General features: G+C 44.2%; 1 protein-coding gene across 2 annotated transcripts in view; it reads left to right on the top strand.

The window, feature by feature from the left end:
* ELMOD1 (ELMO domain containing 1) overlaps nt 1-23,505 on the top strand; it is a 448,590-nt gene that overhangs the window by 285,204 nt on the left and 139,881 nt on the right. For both annotated transcript variants that reach the window (XM_086935243.1, XM_086935244.1), the window contains exon 4: nt 15,824-15,852. In XM_086935243.1, the coding sequence (XP_086791369.1) occupies nt 15,824-15,852 (29 nt within the window). The remainder of the gene's footprint in view (nt 1-15,823; nt 15,853-23,505) is intronic.

Genomic DNA, 23,505 nt, shown 5'->3' with positions numbered 1-23,505 from the left:
TCAGGCTCCTGGGGGAGAACTCACGAGGGCTTTGTATGCTAGGCGGGGGCGTTTTCCACTGGTGGGACCAACGGCGGTGGCTGTTGGGGTCTGGTATGAGGCGAGCCGCTCCCTTGGCTGGGAGGGGAAAATTACATTGGCAACTCCCCTTTGGAACTCGGAACTATTGGGCAGCCTGTGGAAATCTAAAGGATTGGACAAGTGGGACCTTATTGGAATCTCCCGGGTTGAGGATCTCTGGGGGAAGGATGGTATCCTCCCCTTCGGGACCCTGCAAGAACGATATCAGATGCATGGGAGTGAGAGGTTCCGTTATTTTCAGATTCGGCATGCGCTGCTGGCTAACATTCCCCCTGGAGGGATGCCCCCGGAGGCCTCCCCGTTGGAGGATAGGGTGCTCGATGGTCACCTCCCGACGAAAGCGATTTCTTTGGTTTATAAGAAGCTAATTAATCATGCGGAGGATCCGTTGGTGGCCCTCAAAGATCAATGGACGGCCGACGGTTTGTTGCTTAACGATTTGTATTTGTATTTGTATTGGTTATTTGTAGAGCGCAACTATCGCTCCGGAAGGAGCATCCTGGCGCTAATAAAACAAAGTGTATACAATTACAGGTACAGAGTTAAATGGCTGTCATTACATACTCATCTGGCAGATTGAAGATCCAGGTTTTCAGAAGCTTCCTAAACTGGTTTTCCTGAGTCAGCAATCTAAGGTGTTTGGGCATTGCATTCCAGGCCTTGGATGATAGGAAGGTTAGGGTCTTACCCCCCTTGGTTTTATAGTTGAATTTGGCCAGTTTAATTAGATTTTCTCCTGCGGATCGTAATGTCCTAGTTGGATTGCAATGGGGGAAACGCCTAATGAGATACTTTGGGCCGGCGCCATTGAATGCTCGAAAGGCGGCAATCAAGATTTTAAATAAAATTCTCTTGTGAAGAGGCAGCCAATGTAAAGTCTTTAAGGCAGCTGACGCTGAGGATTTCCTTGGCAATTTAAGAACAAGTCTGGCCGCTGCATGTTGTACACTCTAGAGTTCTTTTAGTGTGGTTTTCTTAACGCCGGCCATCAAGCCATTGCAGTAATCCAAAGGTGCGAGGATTAGAGCCACAGTGACAGCTTTCCGTGAGTCGATGGGCAGGAAGTCGAAAAAAATGTCTTTAAGGATTTGATAATGCTAAAACAACTTCCTGCAACATTCCTCACATGTTGGTCAAATGAAAGCTCGGTGTCAAATAAGACCCCTAGATTTCTTGCTGATATCACAGTTTGTGGGGGAGCATGAGAGTCTTCGGGCCACCATTTGCTGGGACAAAAATGCTGGGACTTTCCCATAGGAAGAATCTCTGTTTTATTTACATTGCATTTAAGATGGTTTTTATCCATCCAGAGAAACACATCCTTCTAACAGTTCTTGAGGTTTTGTTCAGCATTGGTAGAACTCTTCTCAAGAGGAACGATGAGCTGAGTATCATCGGCATACGATGTTACAAGTATGCCGTATGATTCAATGAGGGAGATGAGAGGAACCATGTAAATATTGAACAGGAGTGGGCTCAAAATAGAGCCCTGAGGAACTCCTGACAGTACCTTTTTTTCTTTGGAAAGGAAGGGGCCTAATGCAATTGTTTGTGATCTCTCCGTCAGAAATGAGATGATCCATGTCAATACTACCCCTGAGATTCCAATATCTCTAAGTCTCCTTATCAATATTGTATGGGAGATGGTGTTGAACGCCGCTGTGAGGTGTAATAAAATTAGAAAAGCGTTCTTTCCTTGGTCCTGCAAGATTTTTATGGAGTCCGTGAGTTCAATTAGGGCTGTTTCTGTGGAATGGTTCGGTCTAAAACCCGATTGTTGAGGAAGCAGGATATTGTTGGTCTCTACGTATCTTTTTAGTTCTTTGTATACCATCTGTTCTGTAATCTTGCCCAGAACTGGGAGAAGTGAAATTGGGCGTAGATTGGCCAACTCTGTGGGGGATTTGTTGGGTTTTTTCATCAGTGGTTTTACGATTGCTTGTTTCCATTAGTGTGGGACTATACCTGTATTAAGAGAGGTATTTACCATCTTATTTATCAAAGGATAGACCACTTCGATTACCTGATGAAGAATTCATGGGGGGCACGAATCAGAGGGGGCACCTGATTTGCACGCGAGGATTACTTCCCTGGTTTGGGTTAGTGACACTGGTGTAAAGGAGCTAAGACTACCCGTTGCATTTTCTCCCTGGTGAGAGGGGATCGAGGGCTGATAGACTTGAGGAATTGGGAAATCCTTTTGTATAAGGTCAATCTTTTCCACAAAGAAATCTGCAATTTGATTGCAAAGTTTTAAGGAGGGTGGAATTTCCGGCTGTAAGGTTTTTGGATGCGTAAAGGTCTTTACGATGGAAAATAATGTTTTTTGTTTTTGTTTTGCTTCCTTTATAGCGTTAGTGTAATACTCCTTCTTAGCGATTTTAATAGAGGCTACATATATTTTCCTCTGTTGGACATAAAGGATTCTGTGGGCAGGATCATAGGTTTTACGCCAATTGCGTTCACCTTTCTTACATAGTAAGTGGAGCGCTGCCAGTTCTGGTGTGAACCAGGGGGCATTCCTCTTTCCTCTTTTTTCCATTCTACGGGGATGTTTCGGTGGAACGCGTTTTGTAATCTCTTGCTGCATCCAGCTGTGAAAGTGTATTGAATCTTGTTCAGCATTGCCGGACAAGTTGGGAATCTGAGTTTGTATTATGGGTTGAAGTTTAAAACTGTCTTCGACCTTGGTCCAGTTTATATTATTTACTGACTGTTGACTCAATTTCAGTGAGTTCGGGAGGCGTGACGTTTTAATGCTAATGGGAATCAGACTATGATCTGTCCAAATTTGTGGGATGGGTGTGTGGATGTTCAAAAGGGGAAAATTCGTGCATATCCCGTCCAGGATATGGCCTGCTTGATGTGTCTGTTTCGTTACCTTTTGTTGTAAATTGAAAATCTCCAGGGTTTGGTGGAAATTAAGCACTTGAGTGTCTAGTTTAGATTCCAAATGTACATTGAAATCTCCCAGAAGTGTGAAATGAGGGTAACGGAGAAGGAGCTGACCTAGGGAATCGCTCAGTGATTCTAAAAACTTAGTTGTAGAACCTGGGGGGCGGTAAATTAGCCCTCCTGAAAAGGAGGTGGTGTCATTTAGCTTGATGGCGAACCCAAGCCCCTCTGTACCTTGCAGAGGTTCTAAATTGAAGGTGTGACATTTTATATGGTTTCTCAACACCAAAGCAAGACCTCCTCCTCTCCCCTTCATTCTATCCTGCCTAACAATAGTATAGCCGTCTGGCAGGGCTATTGCCAAGTCTGGGTTACTGCTATTCGTTAGCCATGTCTCAGTTATGAGAAGGCAATCCAGGTCCTGCTCAAGAATAAGGTCATTAATGTCCTGGCTATGGCCACACATGGAACGGGCATTTATCAGCCCACCTTTAAAATGTACAGTGTCGGCATAAGTGGTGGTGAGCGGGGCTGTATTCTCAACTGGGGGCTCGAGGGAGGTCCACTTGCAATGTTTACAAGAAAAAGGTCCCTCAATCTTGCTCATGTCCATGTTACAAGCACAAATATTTGTATTGTTTAGAGTACGAAGGTCGCTTGCCTGATACAGAAGAGAGGGGTGTGAAGGTCCAGAGTGTCCTGCGCCTGTCGCGTCCTTGGCGCGGACGGGCGCAGACGGGCTTGCCTTTGGCGCGCCTTTGGCGCGCCGCCGTCGCGCCCGCTGCCTCCAGCCCGCTGCGCGGACGGGAGGTGTTGGCCTTCATATAGTGGTGGAGGAGGGTGAGAGGCGTCGCAAGACTGGAGCGCTGCCCTTTGTTCTCCCCAAGATGGCGTCCGTCCCTGAGTTCGATCGCATCAGCTGTAAATCGCTGTGCGAGGACCAGGGATCGAGTAGGTGCAAGAGCGCGGGTGATTGCAATGTTTCAAAAGGAAATTAAATCTTCCATCATAACACACAGTAATAAAAACTATTTAGTTCGTTTTTAAAAAAGTGCTAGCCTAACCCCCGGCTTTCTGCCTCAGGGGATAATTTAAATGCACAGTGAAATGTTGTGCGCAGAGTAAGAGGCCACTTTTATACCTGGGAGGGCGGGAGGCGTCGCAAGACTGGAGCGCTGCCCTTTGTTCTCCCCAAGATGGCGTCCGTCCCTGAGTTCGATCGCATCAGCGATAAATCGCTGTGCGAGGACCAGGGATCGAGTAGGTGCAAGAGCGCGGGTGAGTGCAATGTTTTAAAAGGAAATTAAATCTTCCATCATAACACACAGTAATAAAAACAATTTAGTTCGTTTTTAAAAAAGTGCTAGCCTAACCCCCGGCTTTCCGCCTCAGGGGATAATTTAAATGCACAGTGAAATGTTGTGTGCAGAGTAAGAGGCCACTTTTATACCTGGGAGGGCGGGAGGCGTCGCAAGACTGGAGCGCTGCCCTTTGTTCTCCCCAAGATGGCGTCCGTCCCTGAGTTCGATCGCATCAGCTGTAAATCGCTGTACGAGGACCAGGGATCGAGTAGGTGCAAGAGCGCGGGTGAGTGCAATGTTTTAAAAGGAAATTAAATCTTCCATCATAACACACAGTAATAAAAACAATTTAGTTCGTTTTTAAAAAAGTGCTAGCCTAACCCCCGGCTTTCCGCCTCAGGGGATAATTTAAATGCACGATTAGGATTGGAGGGAGGCGGTGGCCTCTACACGTGTTGTGGCTGTCCAGATGAGGCTTCGCCTGGTTCAACTAAAGATTCTGCATCGCAGTTATGTGACGGGCCCACGGCTAGTGCGAATGGGTTTGGCCGACAGTGGAGAGTGCATGAGAGGGTGTGGTGAGTTGGGAACCTTTTTTCATATTTTGTGGGAGTGCGCCCACGTTCAAAGGTATTGGTCTGCTGTTCATGCCAAGGTGAGGTAGGTGTGGGAAGTGGGATTTGAATTGGAAGCGAGACGTTGTCTTTTGAATGTTTGGGACCCGACCGACCCTAGCGCTCATGGAAAGGTGTGGGCAACGTTGGCTTGTAGTATAGCGAAATGCAATATAGCTAAGTTGTGGGGTGCGGCTCAGCTGCCGATGGTTGGGAAATGGATGGATGATCTGGATTGGTGATTGTTCCGAGAGTGAGAAATTTGCCGCTTTAACAGCGAGGTATGCCACGGATAGTGAGAACACATCTTCAGAACCTGACATGGGCGCTGACGCTGTTAGACAGCGCGAGGGAAATTACAGTAGTGCAGGAAGCATTGCGTCCATTTCTGAAGGTGACAGTAACTGACACGTTCGTTACTGTTGAGACAGGTGACACTAGAGTGGCTCCCCCTGAAAGACTTTATGAAATAGTCCTTTTAATTGAAGGTGACATACAACGTATTATAAAAGGCGTATTTTGGGAAAATCCGACTACTACCTATGACATTTTGTTAGCGGAGGCTGATTGGCCCCCACCCTTCGTTCTGTCCGGTCCTCAAGGGAAGGAGGTGATCCTCCCTGCTTTCGCGCACACAGTGCCAAAGGAGCAGGCCCTGAATTTTGCAGAAGAGTGGGCTAAGGTGCTAGCACCGGCGTTGTACCGTACTCAATGTGGATGGGACAAGCTTTCCCCCAGACATGAGATACCATTTCGGTCTATGCCACAGCCTCAATCCCAATATCTCATGCGACGTGAAGCGAAGCTCCCGTGGCGGAAATCCTTGAACAATTGGAGTATCAACGTGTGATTGAAACTTGTGTGTCTCCGATGAATAATCCTCTTTTTACTGTGACCAAGCCTGATGGCTCGTACCGCTTGGTTTTGGATTACCGGCACTTGAACTCTCATTGTCGGACCTGCGCTGTACAAAATACTCACAGTTCTGCCCTTGTGGATAGTCTCGTGCGTAAATGTTTTAAGACCACACTTGACATGTCCAAGGGGTGGGACTTGATAAAAATAGGAGGATCTTAGAATACAACACAGGTGTTTATAGTTGAAGGCGAGGGCTGAACATTCAGCATGCAGTTGGAAATGAGAAGAGGCAGTCATTGAAACACTCGAGGTACGGGTTTGTGTAACTTTTTTTGCAATGTGGAATTTAAGGGATAGATAAGGGAGCTTTTATATCGTTTGAGGGGATTACTTTGAAGGCATTTTCGGGAATCATTTGACAACAAGCACGTAATGAAATTAGGGGAGTTTAACTCATATTATCAATCATTATGAATTCTGCGGGCATAACGTCGATCACGGGGTGAACTTTAGCCTCAAACATGTACTGTTGATATGTAGTACATAGGATGTTAATATGATGAACACAAATCATTTCAAGATGTAGCCTAATAATTGTGTTTTTAAATTTGTAGTTTTAACCCCTGACGAAGTGCCATGAAAGGCACGAAATGCATTAGGTGAAAAAGATTGAATCAAGGAGAATCTATGTAGCATTCCATGCTATAGAACAAGGCTCGTCAAGGCATATCTAAAGCGTTAAGGATTTTATGTTAACATAGTGCTTCCCACATGTGACTGAATAACCATGATTAATGTTAAACATGGAAAGACGAAAATGGAAATAAACAACACTGATAAATTGGATCAACTCCTGGCATGTTTGTTATGCTCTAAAGCTGTGCGTCCGGAGTGGGGTGCAAACCCGCCCCCACGTTCTCTAGCAATGTCTTTTTTAGCCATAATCTGTCCTCTCTTAGTAGTCAATGGACAGCGTTCCCCTGTGGCAGTAAACAAAAACAGTTCAGAGGATTAGCTATGGGCTATAAGAACAGTCCTGGCGTCTTTGCCGCCCGAATAGTCTCTCTTCTAGAGAGACTCGACCCTGATGCATGTTCGTATGTTGATGACATTTATCTCCCAGACGACAAATTATGGCCGCATCTCTGTCGTGTTGACCGCATCATCTGTATGTTTGCGGACTTCAGTTACAAATTTTACTTTGCAAAGTCACACATTGCAGAGTACACAGTGTTGTTCCTGGGCTATGAGCTCAATAATGAAGGTCGAGGTTTGGCACCTCACTTCCTGGAGAAATGCGCACTGCTGTGCGCTCTGACAACTCTGAAAAAACTACAATCTCTGCTGGGTTTTTGAATTTTGGTCGTACCTACATTCCTGATTATGCCCTGCGTATCAAGCCGCTTTATACCTTGGTACAACCTATTTTTACCAAATCTTACTGGCTGCCTGAACATTCTGCAATTTTGCAATCTTTTCAGTCTGATATTCTTGAATCTAAATTCTTACTAACTTGTGACACCCACACAAACCTGGTGATAAGAATTGTGCCAGGCGCAGTGGGTTTCACGTACCTGACTTTTAATGAGGGTGACACAGTCCCTATAGCTTACAAGTCATACTTGTACACTTCAGCTGAAATGCGGTTTTCCACTGTGGAAAAAGTTTTGACTGCAGTGCAGATGGCGATTCTGAAAGAATGGGCACTGTCGCAGGGGAAACGCATGTTGGTTGTTACACCGTATCCTGCCTTGGAGGCAGTGACAAAAGCCAGTGTACCGAATTCAAAAGCTTTGCACCTGAGGTGGATACAATGGGCCACGTCATTGACATCTCCGAATGTCCCGTTCATTTTTGACTCCTCTTTGCAAAATCAAGAGTACTTGCAGTATGAAATTGTTCACCCTGCTCCTCTGACCATGCGCCAGCTGGAGGACTTTCATTGTATCATATACACAGACGGATAGGTGCAGCCGGCGACAGATTCAATGCCAGAATCCGGTCCTCGGAAGCTTGTCTCCGGTCCAGGGAAGACATGGCTTGGCAGGTCGGGCTGGACTGTTCCCATGAGGCACAGGGTCAGACTGATTTGCATATAGCCATGTCTGAACTGGGGTGGTAGAGTGGGCTAAAGAACGATGATGGATTAAACCCAGATCTTTTGACTGGGTGTGAGTGTTTGATTGATTCAGATGCTCCGTCCATCACCACCCTCTTTTGCACCACCCCCTTTTGTACCGGCGACAGATTCAAAGCATGCTTATTCTGCGGCCTGCGCAAAAGTGGTAGGTACTATGGTGAATGGAGAGTTCAAGTCCGATGTTGTGCATACACAGACATTAGGGGACTGTACCCCCCAATTGGCAGAGCTATGTGCTCTGGTGCTTGCACTGGAGTAGACAGATCCTTGTGTGACTACTCTTATAGTGAGTGACTCTTACTACTGTGTTCAGTCCTACAATGACAATCTATTCTTTTGACTCAGAATGACTATCGCAATTCCAAAGGTAGCACAATTAAACACAAGATTCTATGGGTTTGAGTGGCTGAGCTTAAAGAAAAGCTTACACAAGTTGTACTCCCAATAATCATTAGAAGCATCCCATGGCGCTCCACTCATTCATCTTCTGGCGTACCAGAATTCCATAAATATCACAATTCTGTGGTCTCAAAAATTTCTTTTATTCATCATTATTCTCATTCGTTTCTTTTAAAGGCTTATATTCTATTGCTTTTCATATAAACCGACATTTAGTTAGTCCAATGCATTTCGGGCTATGATGCCCTTCATCCGGGACCAAAAGGTTTAGATGTTCAAACGGTAATATTGCCGAAGTTTTGCATGTATTTTAGGACGCCGCAGCGTCTCCCACACGATCGACAATTCTAGTCTTACTCGAACATGAATAGCGGTAGCCCGATGAAGGGCATCATAGCCCGAAATGCATTGGACTAACTAAATGTTGGTTTATATGAAAAGCAATAGAATATAAGACTTTAAAAGAAACGAATGAGAATAATGATGAATAAAAGACATTTTTGAGACCACAGAATTGTGATATTTATGGAATTCTGGTACGCCAGAAGATGAATGAGTGGAGCGCCAGGGGATGCTTCTAATGATTATTGGGAGTACAACTTGTGTATGCTTACTAAAGGTCGCCGACGACAAGCGACGCCACCCAGGCGGCACCCTCGACCCATGAGAGATACTTACAACTTGCTATAAAAGAAACGCTGTGCACCTTCCACTATCTCTTTGACTTAAAGAAAAGCTCCCACTCATGTTTGTAATTCATACTCTTGGTCACCAACGCGTGGGGGTACATGCTGTTGGTAACTGTCTTGCTGATGAAGCAGCGAAGACCGCAGTTGCGACATACTTAGTAGGAGCAGTTACACGCTCCAAAAGTAAGATTGATGATGACATCTTGGCAGCTATTGCTGCAACAGAGAAGGAAGGTAATTACCCTAGAGGTTTCCCTTCTAAATACTTTTATGTTTTAAGTCCTTATAAAGTTCCCTATGTGAGAATTGACGACGTTGATGACAGGTTGATTCACAAAGCGGACCGCAGGCAAGCCTTGATAACAGCTGTTCAAGAGGGTATGGCCTCGGCTCATGCCGGCGAGTCAGCTACTGTATCCCTCTTACAACAACGTTACTGGTGGTGCGGATTGTACAAACAGACGCGTGATTATGTCCTTCATTGTGACATTTGCCAGCAGATTAAACCTTCAGCGGCTGCGCGCCCGCCCCAAACACAGTTATACATATCTAATAAACCACTCGGTGTGTTTATTTAGATCACTGTGGTCCTTTCTCCTTTGATACTGCGTATGAGTACATCTTAGTTGCAGTTGATTCGTGCACACGCTTTGTTTGGGTGTGGCCACAAAGGAGTACTGATGCCCACACTGTCATCAGGGATTTGCGTGTCTTTGTGGGAATTTTTGCATGTGGTACCTTTCATTCGGACCAAGGTCCAGCGTTCGCCTCTAAGGCGTACAAGGATGTCATGCGTTCATTGGGGGTACAAGTCAAATTTTCGTCTCCATACAGGCCTGGGGCAATAGTGTTGTGGGTCGGATGAACCATGACTTAAAGCAATCCTTGATAGCTAAGGTTTTAGGTACAGGCCGGAACTGGCTAGCCCATCTCTATATGTTTATGTTTATGCACTTTATAAAGCGCGCAACTACCTGTAGGTGTCTCAGCACTGCACCGTGCACTTAATAATCTCCCTAGAAGGTCTCTGGGTGGGCGGACCCCATACAAAATTCTCTTTGGCATCAAAATGTTTATTCCGGATCTTGAGGGTCTAAACATGGCTGCGTCTGCCGCATCCTTTGACGTAGATGAACATTGTACTGTGTTACAGGACCTACAAAAGACCAGAGACAGTCTTGCATAGGAACAATTGCCCTCCACATCTGATACTGCTCTTCAGATTCCGGTAGTTGGCTGGCTACCCCGAGTTGGTGATCTGGTCCGAGAGAAGGTGGAGATCAAGTAGGATTTCAGCCCCTCATATTGTGCACCGGTTCCTGCGCTTGGCGTGCAGGGTACAAGAACAGTAATTTTACCACCACTTCCTGGTCGCAAACAAAACAGGTACATCTACATTGACCATGTCAAATTACAGCGAGTGGCTGATTCTTCTTAGTATGACTCCTGTGGTCTCTTGTCTAGCACTGCTGAGAAATTCTGTTTTTAGCTTCGGCAAGTTCCACCAGGCCTGACGTGGCCATCAAGATGCCTTTAGTTACTGATCCTTTATTAAATATACACCAGTTGGTGATCCCCTTGATGAGACAGAGTATACCTACCCTACAAACTTGTCGATGCCTGATTTGAAAACCCCTGCAGTTAACCAGTCATGCTTTTTATTTGACACTGACTCTGTTGCATCAAAGTCTCCATCGAAAATGTCGATTTTTGCTGTTTGGTTTAAGAAACACTTTTTAATACCCCCTTGGACTTACATTTGGCTGGTGCTTTTTAATTTTGTTGTGGTTCATGTCGATTGGATTTGTAGTGTATTTTTTCCGTTTGGTAAATGGACACTAAGTTAAAGAAAGAACTTCAATTTGGTTAATTGATGGTACTTTGGCACCCAAGTCCTCATCTCACATCATGAAGAGGGACCAGACTTTTGTTAATATCACTGCTTGGCCCGTTTTAGATGGGATTGTATGGGATGCTTCAAGATTTCAAATCCATGGCCCCACAGAGGTTACTAATGTTCCCAATGTACTACGTGTTTCAATGGGGGACCTGGTCAAACAAAATATACACTCTGATGATTGGGATGTCCAGGCCATAGAGGCTTTGTTTTCTGATTTGAAATATTATGCTGCTTTTGATGCTGAAGATTTATATTTGGACTCAGCCAATTATGCTGATTTATTTTGTTACCAGCACTATGGCAACCATTTTCTGCACAAAGCTAACACATTTAGAAATGTGGTTAATTATAAACAATGGGAACATTGTCCAGCTCCCGTTGAGGGCAGCTCAAAAACTCTTTTGAAAAAACTTACAGATTTTAATCATTCCAATCTTGATGCATTTTCTTTTAAGAAGACTGGCGAGTCCTCTTCCAAAGTTAGACTTACCCACACTAAATTATTAAATTCTAAGTCCTGTCTTGACCAATTATCAGTTGGGGACTATGAACCGTGGAAATAATCTATCGATCTTAAATCTGTTTGGGTTTCGGAAGACTGGCAGGTAAAAGGCACTGAGGCTTTGTATCATGCATGTCTCATCCCGAAACATATGTTGTTTTTGAATTTGACAATGTTGCAGACAACCTGCTTTGGATTGGCTACCTCTGAAAAATTAAATGCTTCCTCTCTTCCTGATTTAGTAGAATACCCGACATGGTACAATCATACAGATTTGTCCCTTAGTGAATTACAGTCTCTGTTGCTCAATTCTTCTTTTAACATTTCCAGTTTCGATTCCCGAGGTTGGTTATTATGGCAAAAAAGTTCGGATTTATGCTAACATCCTTTTCTGGGTCAGACCCTGGCTATACACAGGTGAGAGTAGATCCCAGTTTTCAAAGTGATCATTCGGTTACTACCTATTCGGTAGGCAAGTTATGTCAGAACTGGCTCAAACATTCCACCTTAGCGTCAGTCAAACACCATCTCTCCACATTAACTGAAGATGTTGATCTGAATGACTTTGTTAAGGGCCCTGTGGGAGGCAGAGCAAAACAATGGGTATATGCTGTTTACAATGAAGTTTGGAAACAATCGCAAATTGAAGCAGCTTCTAGATTACGTGAAATAGATCAAGCAAATTTAGAAAAAGTACTTGCAGTTGTTGAAAACAGCATTAACACCCTTTGTTTCCGAATTTACACATTGGACAATATCGTTTCTTCAGTTATTGATATCGTCCAGGATGAAGTGTCTGTTTTGTATCATGGTCAAAATCAGTTACGTTCCATTATGCAATTTGCTTGGACATTACAAACGTTGAAGGCTGGTAAAGTGCCTTGGGACTACATGAATACTTCTTCTTTATTGTTACTATTTAATTTGACTGTAAAGCAACAGTTCATGTCGATGAAGGATGCAGCATATTCACTTTTGCATATTGAAAAGTTAGAACCGTTGCCTTTTTCTGTTACCAAATCTAATTCAACTGTATGGCTCATTCATGGTTTAATAACATTGCCTTTTCCGCTATTTAAATTTGATTCATGTATGAAGTTCTATGCCATAGGCAGGTTTGAACCTTTCGGTAGCGCTTATCTCCATGAAGCTAGGTCTCTGCCATTTACCTATAGGTGCCTGAGGGAGGGTAAAGAAGTTTATTTGAAAGGTGAAGATTGCACTTCCACACCTGATTACTCATCAGTATGCAGGAATAACCAATTGCACGGCTCTTGTAATTCAAACGCCCTGAATTTAGCGTGCATTTTAAAAGGAAATCCTGTCCCAGCAATAACCCCGACTTTCACATTGGTAGCAAACAGTAGTTATTTGCTTTTAAATAATCAAAACTGCTGTGGTATGCTGGCAGGAATACCGTACATTGTGACTGTTTCCCAACGTGTAGTCTGCTGCAAAAATGTGCTGTTTCCTCCTCAACATGGGAAGCTCGATCTATCCATCTGGCCTTTCATTCCGACCTTGAAAGCACAGTTCTACAAGATGAGTCGAAAAAAGGGTTCTTTTGTCTCAAAAAGAAGTAAACCTTACATCTTCGCGTGAAACATTCGTCCTTCACGTGGCAAACACTCGTACCAAGGTATATGCGCTCTTAAATACTTATCTCCCCCTGCATTTCGGGTCTTTGATTCACTCAATCTTTAATGCCTAATCAGCCACAGGCTTGGCGCACTTTTTTAAAATTGTAAGTTCTGGCCTTGTGACTTCATTTCAAACTATATTTGGTGTGATACCGGCATTTTTTCATAAAATTTTTTCCAGCCTCTTTGGCGAATTACCATTAATTCTCCCCTTGGCTGCTGGTGTACTGCTGTTGATATGCTTGCTCAAAAATGGCTGCACAATCTGTGCCCCACGACAACATGCCCCTTCTGCTCCAGTTTCGTAACCGGATGCTTGCTTACTATGGAGCGCTCCCGCTGCCTACATTAAGTGTGGCGTATGGATTATCTTTCCGGTTCTCGTATTTTACATGCGTGCAGCCTGTCTTCCATTGCCTGGATTGCGGTTTCGAGTAGGCCGGGGATTTGTGTCTCTGCAACAGGGTGTCTCCTAACCCGGATTATGATCTACTAATGAGTCCCTTAGTTGCTCATGAGTTACACTGTTCTAGTATTGGAATAATGGCCTGCGGAGCAGCACATGGAGTCCTAGGTAATTGGAACATATGGTCTGCAGCCCATGATTTTCTGGCACGCAGTTATTTCGAAGAACACCCGAGTTGTCCTCTGATAGTGCTAGAGGCTCCGGCTCTCGAAGAACATGTGTGTTCTTTCCCTTTATTGAAGTGGATGGCTGAAATGATTTCGGATGAGAACAATGACTTCCTCTTGGAAGCAGTTGCAACATACTGTGCTTATACACTTTTGGATTTAAGTGCTTTTTACGTCTGATGCATTTGTGACTCATTATTTTTTCAATTTTTTTTATCACTCAGTTCACATTCTGCGCCTTGAACTCTATACAGCCCCTGCATCGTGTAGACTGAATTTTACTGTTTGGCAAAATTTGAACTTGGTTCTGTCTCACTCGAACTTGAGCTCTGCGTTTCAAATTACCCCCCGTTCTGTGCGTGTTCCAATCACGGGAGGGTGTAGTGAGGGCTGGGCCTTACTTGCGCACATTGCTATATTAGCATAGGCATATTACAAGTTTAAATGCCATTTTACCTTTTTGCTGCTTTTGCACACAACACTATATGTAACTGTTGTTGTAAGTTAGGCTGCTTGAATTGCTTCACATGAGAATGGCTTGTTTTCAACATCCCTAGACTTACATCTCGACCTTAGTCTGCACAGTGAGTGCTGAAGCTTCCAAGGTTATCAAAACAATGTTCTGTGTTGTTTGGGCTGATCGTCTCATGCACTAGACATAATAAGTAAGGGTGGGCGTAGTTCGCGATGTAGCGGTACGCGAAGTGCACTTCGCACTATGCGAACTTCACGTAGCACTACGCGAGCTGCGTAGTAGCATGTTCACACTGTGCAAGATGTGTTTTCAATGATTGCACAGTGCGGACAAGCATCCAGCACTGTGCAATCATTGAAAACGGCATCTTGCACAGTGCGAGCAGTAGTTTTCTGCTGCTCGAGAAGATTATTATTCGAGCTGCAGCTCCCTCAACGTGAACTGGTAGTTTCTCATTGAGAGCGGTCGGGAGCATGCGCAACCACTCACAATGAGAAACCTTACCTCCCCGCGTTGAGAATCTCGCCGGGATGTCATTTTGCTTGCTCGCTGTCGCGAACATGACGTTCAGGACCGCGAACAAGCAAAAAATGAGCGCTGCACTACACTACGCTGCACTACACGTGTTCACACTGTGCTACGTGCAGCTCGCGTAGTGCGAAGTTGCGCAAACTTCGCAAACTCCGCGAGCGTAGCGTAGTGCTTCGCCCAGGCCTAATAATAAGCACGCAGCTGCAGCTAGCTGAAAATCTGGCGACTTTAATATCACACAGTATGCATGTTTTAGACACTCTGAAAGGAAGCCTGTTACCAGAGAGACAGAGAGCTATTGCAGATCCTGATGTGATTCACTTCTGCTGATCTTTAAAGTATGGGGTCTCCTATTCAAGCTTAGGAGACCTTCTATATTTTATAAAAACATAGTTCCTAGCTAGGGAGGGTGGCATGCTAGGTGCTATATAACCTGTTCCCACCATCATTATAATATGATTTCTCCTTTTGTGTTTTATGGAGTTGTAACAATGCTGATCGTATTATTTGTAATCATATGTCTGCTTATGCTTGCAAAAATACTGCATCTTAGAGCAAGGCGTTAAACTAAATATTTTAAACTTTATCGTGTCTCTTTCTTTACCCATGTTGTGGACTGGTATGAGAATATAACAAAAGAGTGGCCCTTTCTCTATTACCTCTTCTATTTCTCCAGTTGTTGAGTTTAGTGACTCACGAGTTGAAAGGAATCAGCTGAGGAAGTTAGGTATGACTCATGCTGTGCCAGAGTCCATTCAGGCTTCTAGAAGGTTATCCACTAGAAGGTTTTGTTCATTACCGGACCTCTTTTTCTAAGTGGTGTGAAGATAAGGGCTTTTCTCCTAGTATGTGTCCCCCAGAAACCATTCTGCAACTCTTGCAACAAGGTTTTAAAAAGGCATTTATTAAATATTGAGCATGAGTTCTGTATCCTGTTTTTCTTTTATATACACTTGGGTATTCTTGCATATATTGAGTAATGGGGAATGCATGAGGGGGCAAAGTTTTGGGAGGTTTGGTATAATCTGGAAGTGTGGAGTCCTATTTAGACATTTCACCCATTCATGATGAATTGGTATGCTTTTATTTTATTTTTATCCATGTATTGTACATGTTTCAAGTAATATTGGTCCATGAAATCTCATTTTTGTCAATTTATTTGCAGAGAGATCACTGAAAAACTCCAAAAACAAGGTAATGTTTTCTAAAAATTGTAAAGTGTGTTTCATATGTCTCTGCATGATTGAAATCTAACCATGTTATTTAGATACATACTAAACTGTAATCACCTTTTAAATGAGCATAGAGGGAGGAGAGATGTCCTAGTTAGACAATTTATGTTGCAAGTACATACTTTCTATAATTCACATGTAGAGCCCTTCTTCTTATCCCCTTAAGTGCTGAGGCTCCACTGAGCTCGTGCCTCCTCCTCCTCCCCCCTTCACCATGCTGACCCCTGTTTGATATTTGTGGCAGTTTCTGATTAAGACTTCATAACTTGTCTTAGTACAGAAGATACTGTGGCCAAATGTGTGTACTTTTTCTCCACATCTTGGGGATTCGAAAGGTATATTTGTGGATTCATTTGAAATGCACTGGGAAGAAGTGGCAAAACGTAGCAAAATGTTAGTTTCTGGGGGAAATAAATGCTGTTGAAGAAAGTGTGTGTTTTTTCTATATCATCAACAAAAGGTTTGCTGTGCTAAGATCACTTTCTTTCCCATCTTTCAGTAGTAGAAATAGCAGTAAAAACAAGCATTGGCAAAGCCAATAGGTCTCGCATATGAGAGATCTACTGGCTTTGCTGGACTGTACTGCAGTGGAGTAGGTTGGCAATGTGTCGAGCGGAGCGGAATTTTCATAGAGTTGAATAGAGTAGAGCAGAAATGAGAGGAGAGGAGTGGAACTGTGTGGCATAGAGTGGAGTGGAATTGAGTGAATTGTGTGGAGTGAAGTAGAATTGTGTGGAATGGAACTGTGTGGCATGAAGTGGACTTATGTGGAGTGGAGTGGAACTGAGTGAATTAGAGTGGCCTGGAGTGGAAGTGTGTGGAGTGGAATTGTGTGGAGTGTAGTTGAATTGTGTGGCGTGGAGTGGAACTGAGTGGAGTAGAATTGTGTGGCATGGAATGGAGTGGAATTGTTTAAAGTGCAATTGTGCAGAGTGGAATGGTGAGGAGCGGAAGGACACCAATCCAACTAAATCAATCAGTACTTGGTTCATTCGCCAAATGAAAGAACAGGAAATGGCACTGGTAAGTGCTGGCCAATCAAGAGGCAGCAAATACAATAAAAAGTGACAAAGAAGCCAATGAATATTAAGCACTGGGTCGGCTCCAAGTCCCTCATAGTAAACAATACCCCTCGGAAAGCGACAGTCCATGCTCTGTCGGCAGGCGAGATCCAATCAGTTGCCAGAAACAAGCACCAGCAAAGTCAATAGGGCTTGTCTTTGGGATCTATTGGCTTTGCCAATGCTGTTTGCCGATGCTGTGCACCATCTTCAAAGAGCATTTTAGTTGGCAATGCTGTGCATGAATTGGTCAACAGAAAAATAAGGGACATTACTACAACCACTGACACCATCATTTCATAGGCGTGCACATAAGAGATGACATAAGTGAGTGCTTGTGGGACCACCTATATATATCCATGCCTATGAAATGACATGCACTCTGTGTGACTGGAACCAAGCTATACCCTGCTGATGAGCCCATAACAAGGACGAAACTGGTTCTGGTTACTTGTGTTCCGGTTCAGGAAGGACCTGCCCTGGCAGTTCGGACTGAACTTTTTCCTTTGGAGCAGGACCAAGACTGATCTGCATATGGCTTGGTCCAAACTGAGGTGGATGGTGAGCAAAATAACGATGGTCTGGAATGCGGCCCGAGTGATTACCAGTGGATGAGATTAATTCAAGGACTCCATCCATCACTTTTTTTGTATACTTTGAAATGACATGGGTGCTAGTTGTGTTTTTATTTTTCCCAGATACAAGATATACCAATACATTTAAAAAAAAAAGTATATAAATGTTGTGAAAAGACTTTAAGGTGGAACAGCTGGCAGCAATTGGCTGCCTGGCCCTGCCAGAATAATTAAAATATATTTGTTAAAAAAGAGGACGATCGAAGTTTAGGGATCACCGGAGGAGTGGGTTGTGAGCCAGGAGGGTGCTGGGGGTACACAATAGGGAGCAATAGAAGCACTTGAAGGTGGACCCAGGGAGCAGAACAAATAATATTGAAAATAAAAGCCTTTGATGGGGTTTGGAAAGCAATGAATGAGCTTTGGGTGGTGGGGTGAATGAGGTTGCAACTCTGAGTGCATGCTGTGTGCAGGTGTTTGGGGGGAGGAGGCAGCATATATCAGGGTGGGAGATGGAAAACGTGAACTCTCATAAGGGGCGGGGACTTAGAAAAATATAGTTCCCTGAATGTGGACCGTCAAAGAATACAAGTTATCCAATCAAAATAATGGCAATCTATCTATGCTCTAAGGGAAGGACAAATACAAGAAGAAGGCAAGCTATCAAATAGGAAGCAAGCAAATGAGAATGGCAGTAAAGACGACCAATTAGCAAGCAACGAGAGAGCTATAATTCTACTGCAAGTTTCTGGTATGGTCCACAACAGGAGTTTACTACAGACATAAGGCCAGACAAAAAAACTGGGCCTTACACACAAAACATGGTCATTGTGACTATCTCACTGCATTGTGCTTGGGGTGTGGTGCTGTAGCTCTGTTTATGACTGATGCATAAAGGAAGAGGCACCCTAGGGCATCATGACTACCTCAAGGCCTCACCTTCCGCAAGTCATTATGCTCAGTACATCTGCATATACAATATATATTTACATAGTCGCACTGTGGGAAACCTTCGGCATTAGTATTTGACCTTTGTGTGAAAACGTGTGGTTTGTCCTATATCAGAAAAAGTGCCTTTCATCAGTGCACAGCTAGAGTTCTTGAGTCGTTAATCTGAAAACGAGTCATTTTATTAGAACACCATTAGTTATGTTGTAAACATTTAGGGACCAGAACTTTGTATACTTAAGGCTCCAGCCTTCGGAACTCCCTCTCACGTCATCTCCGCTTGGACGAAGACCGCTACAAGTTCAGACAAGGACTGAAGTTCCCCGGCTGCTTGCTTCAGCTTGTAACCACACCCTGTGCAGCCAGAAGCACACACACACACTCCATCCCCGTCACGCACCCGCTGAAATCTTCTGTAACCTTTCCCCACCTGCGAAAGTGCTTAGAGGCTGCCTGCATAACTGCGCTACACCGATAGTCAGGCAATGCTTGTGCGCAGCCGCAGGAAGCACTGGGCAGTAAGGCCCAGGCGGCAGGCGGGGGTTGAAGAGCCGCTGGGCAGGGATTAAATCAGAGGTGGCAGGCAGGAAGGAAGCATGAGCCTGGCAGCAGGGGAGAGGACTGAGAAAGTATTGAATGTGTGATCAGCGACTGGATTGGTCAGTAAAAAAAAAATTAAATGCGTGATGATTGACAGTACAATAGTCTATCATACATGCCAATCAAAGCTGAAAAAAACATCCAAGCAGCCGATAGAAAGACACGCGCTCCTCTGTGGTTATCAAAGATGCGATTGACATGTCTCAAGTTAATGGCCGAAGGGTCCTAAATCAAAGGAGCAAATGCGGGAAGAAAGCTGAAACAAAACACTTTACACATTAGTATAGTTTATATAAATCTTACAAACATGAAGAATAAAAATAAAATTTCTAGTGCCATAATAAACGCGCCAAAAACCTGTTACATATGTGATGCGAAATAGATATTAAAAAAAGTTCAATACAAGTCCGTTATTAGAAAAAAGGCATGCGGTCACGCGCTGCCAAATAAAACAAGTGGCGCGCACGTTACGCCTGTGTGGGCACAATCATAGCTCCTTCCGCGGCCTATTGGTGTCAAGTACGCGCTTGGGGCGCTTAATAGACACCAATAGGCCATGGGAGGAGCTATGCGCGTGCTTCAGGCCAATTGCGTGCAGTCTTTTACAATAAAAGATGCACGCAAAGGCCAATGGGGGAGCTGAAAAGGAAATGCACATGCACGAGCGTGTGCGATTCCTAGGTCAGCTCACAATCCCCGTTTTTTGATTACTATAACTCACGCGACTTGCGTGAGCACTGCTACGCAGTGCACCGCAGATCGCAAGACCTAAAAACTATTTTGCACCAAAGCCTTTGCAATTTTCTAACTGGTAGTCGGTATTTCACTATTTGCAGTTTCTATCTTCGTACAGTTTTTGGGCAAAGAAGTATGACACCAATATATGAAAAAGTAAAGCTGTACATTTCTCAACAGCAAACACAATTATGAATTGAGCAAGGATTATTCCTGTAGATTACTCCTGGTTTTCCCAAAGAAGCACATCAATAAAATAAAAAAAATGATTAGAGTAAGTAGGAAAAAATAGAAATAGGTGAGAATGTTTTAATCTGTAATTTTATTTCCTACAATGGCTGATTGGCAAAAGTAATATACCATTACACGTGTAAAAAACACCTCTAGTTCCAAGGATATATAGAGTTTGCTGGTTAACCAAAGACACACAATAGCCAAAGCCATCAACCAAGTTGCAGCTTACAATGATTTTTCATTGTGTGCTGACCATGCATTAGAAGTGTGGCTCAATGATTAGAGCGGCAGACCCTGATGCAGACATCTAGCCCGGGACCAGGGTTCAATTCCCCGCCTCGGCGGGTCTTGGGCTCAAAATTTCACGGACCTGATAATTTGCACCTCGGTGCCTATTCCAATCTTAGAGTCCCACTCTGCAACTTTGGGCAATAGCTCGCTTAATCTCCACAACGGCCCCCACAACGCTAAGGATGCCTGGCCTCCACCTTGGGGGTGCCCAGGAGTGGACGCTTCACAGGGAAAGCCAGGATGGGTTCCACAGCGGTATTCGTACAAGCGCCTTGAGACCCTTGCGGGTGAGTAGTGCGCTATACAAGTATCAATTTACATTAATTCATAAGGTAAATTCTAACGAATGAGCAATAGTTATGGAGGAAAGTTATGCTCTTTGGAAATGTGTCCAAGAATCTGAGTATAGGAATAGTAGGTATTTGTACAACTCTGGATTTGGGGTTATCTATTCAGAGGGCGTTTTGAAATGTGTTCTTTCTTGCACACTGGCTTACATTTGGAAGCCAAAGTTGGGGAGATGTGTCCCCCACTTCCCTCAATAAAACCTCAATACTTTTGTGGGCATGCCTATCCCCAGCAATAGGAAAACACCCTAAATGCAACTTAAAGACATCAAGATTTTTTTCATAGAATTTCAATCTTTCGGTGGAAATGGTTAGCTTGGGTATTTCTGTCGAGGTTCTGCTGCTACCCAGGAAACCTACAACCCCAGACATTTTGGAAAACTAGACACCTAGGTGCAGTCTAGGGTGAGGTGCCACTTTTTCCTACTCACAGAACGATTTAAACATCAAAATTTGGCTAATATAGCAGATTTTTCTCAGATTTCTGAGAGGGAAAGTTCCAGAATTTGCAAGGATCGCCAAAAGTCCAACCACCTAGTATTCCCACATGTCTCCTAATAAAATAAACAAATCCTCTTGTGTGGGTGGGCCTATCACCTACAACAGCCATGCCCAAAATTCAACATGAAGGCACCAAGATTTTGCCTTAGAATTTTAATCTTGCTGGAGAAGTGAGTGACTCCAGTATTTGGGCCCAAGGTTGGCTGGCACCCAGGGAAATCTACCATCCTCAAACATTTGTGAAAACTAAACACCAGGTGGCGTCCATGGTGGTTTGGCGTGCATTGGTCTCACTACATTTTTCTTCTCAGAATGCCCTACAGATGTCAATCTTTAGCACCCAGCATTCCCACACTTCTCCTGGTAGAAATGGTACCCCACTTTTGTGGGCAGGCCTATTATCCACAAGAGGAAAGTCCCCAAAATGTAATGCATAGACAACAGGATTTTTCCTAGGAATTAAAATCATGATGGAGATATGGGTCCAAGATTAGCTAGCACCCATGGAAACCAATCTACTGCAAACATTTCTAAAAACTGAACACAAGAGGAAGTCCAGGTTGGTTTGCATGTGTGGATCCTACTACCTTCTCTTATCCAGAATACCCAGCAAAAGTCAAACTTTCGTTAAAATCACAGATGTTCTTCATGTTTCTGTAAGAGAATGCTCAGGAATCTGCAGTGGTTCTACAACCCACTGTTCTCACACTTCTGATAAAAATGGTCGCCCCCCCTTATGGGGGTCGGACCTTTTATCTATGGCAGAAAAGGCCTCAAAATGTAAAATGGAAGCATCATGATTTTTCCGTTGACCTTCCATTATTCTGGTGATGGGGATAGCTGTGCAATTTGTGCTGTGGATTGGCTGGCAATCAGGGAAATCTACCAACTCCAGATGTTTCTAAAGGTTGGTGTGACTTGTGTTGATCCCACTACTTTATCTTACCCAAAATGCCATGCAACTCTCAAGCTGGGCTAGCATAACAGAATTCCCTCACATTTCTGGGAGTTAATGCTCCAGAATCTGAAGGGTATTGACAAAAAGTCCTACCATAATTCGTATCAAAATAGTGCTCACTTGTTTGAGTAATCTTATTCAGGAACCAGTCAATGTTTTTTAAATTTTTTTTTTAAAACCTTAATTGACATTTAAACCAAATACAAGTATGGGCCTACAACCCCGGGGGCCAGCCGCTAAGCAGTTAGATTAACAGAGAGCAATTTTAATCACATGCAGCACCTCGGGGAGCAGAATCTCCATGCTAGCGTACTCTCGCCCACTGAACAGCACAATTAGAAAAACAGGATATAAAAGGTTTTCATTTTATAATATAAGATGGAAGGATCAGGTGCCGAACAATTTCCCAGCAGCGAAAATAGCAGGCATAGTAGTAAACGTATCGACAATAAACAGTAATCGATCAAATCAATGGCGCTGAAACAAGAGATCAGGATGTTAAGGAATATTACGGTTAATTCGCGCCTGCAGTTACCTGCCCTAAGACCCAAAAAACACCACGAAAATTGAGGCACAGATGAAAAAGCAGTGATTGATACCAAAGGAAACTCACTGCACTGACCCAGAAAAGAAAGAGACAAAGAAAGAGAAGAGAAGAGAAAAAAGGCCATAGAAACAAAAATAAAAACGAAAGATCCCCTCCCCCAACCCCCCACCCTGCACCCCTGCAAATGACTATGGCCCCCCCCCCCAGCAGTGTGCCTGTCGCCCGAGAACCAAACTCGAAATATGGAAGAAGAAGAGAAAAAAGAGAAAGAAAGGAAACCCCACCTAACGGGAAAGCGGAGGAGGGCGATAGTCTATGCGCTCCCGGTCTCTCCCGCCCGCCCTATCAAAGGGGCCCCCCTAAGCCAACACAAGTAAAGTTGTCCACCATACAAAAATACCCCGGGGGGAACCACAAACCCCCGCCCCGGAATCCGTCCGTTGATGAAGCAGTCCCGTTACCAATAGATCCATCGTAAACGATTCAACCCACAATCTCAGCCTTGGCCCCGTCTAACAAAGTTGCCGTGTCCCTCGGATAAGAAAAGCCACATCCCCGGAAAGTCAAAGTTCACACAGAAGTAACCGGAGCTTGAGTCAGCAATTAGGAGAGGAATAGCAGGTCCCAACGCACACAGCTTGCACCAACGATGTCCCTCCCCGTCCCCGAAGCCAAGCATCGTTCCATCCGCCATATTGGGAGACCGATTGGGGAGGGGGTGCGACCCGTTCCGACACAGATCAAAGTGTGGGCCAACAGTGTCCAGGATGGGGAAAGCAGTGAAATGCTCCGATAACTGTAGGACCGATGTTTCCGAG

Source organism: Lissotriton vulgaris, chromosome 8, assembly GCF_964263255.1.
Source record: "Lissotriton vulgaris chromosome 8, aLisVul1.2, whole genome shotgun sequence".
NCBI lineage: Eukaryota > Metazoa > Chordata > Amphibia > Caudata > Salamandridae > Lissotriton > Lissotriton vulgaris.
Note: the sequence above shows the minus strand (reverse complement) of the source record. Positions and strands in the feature narration are given on the sequence as shown.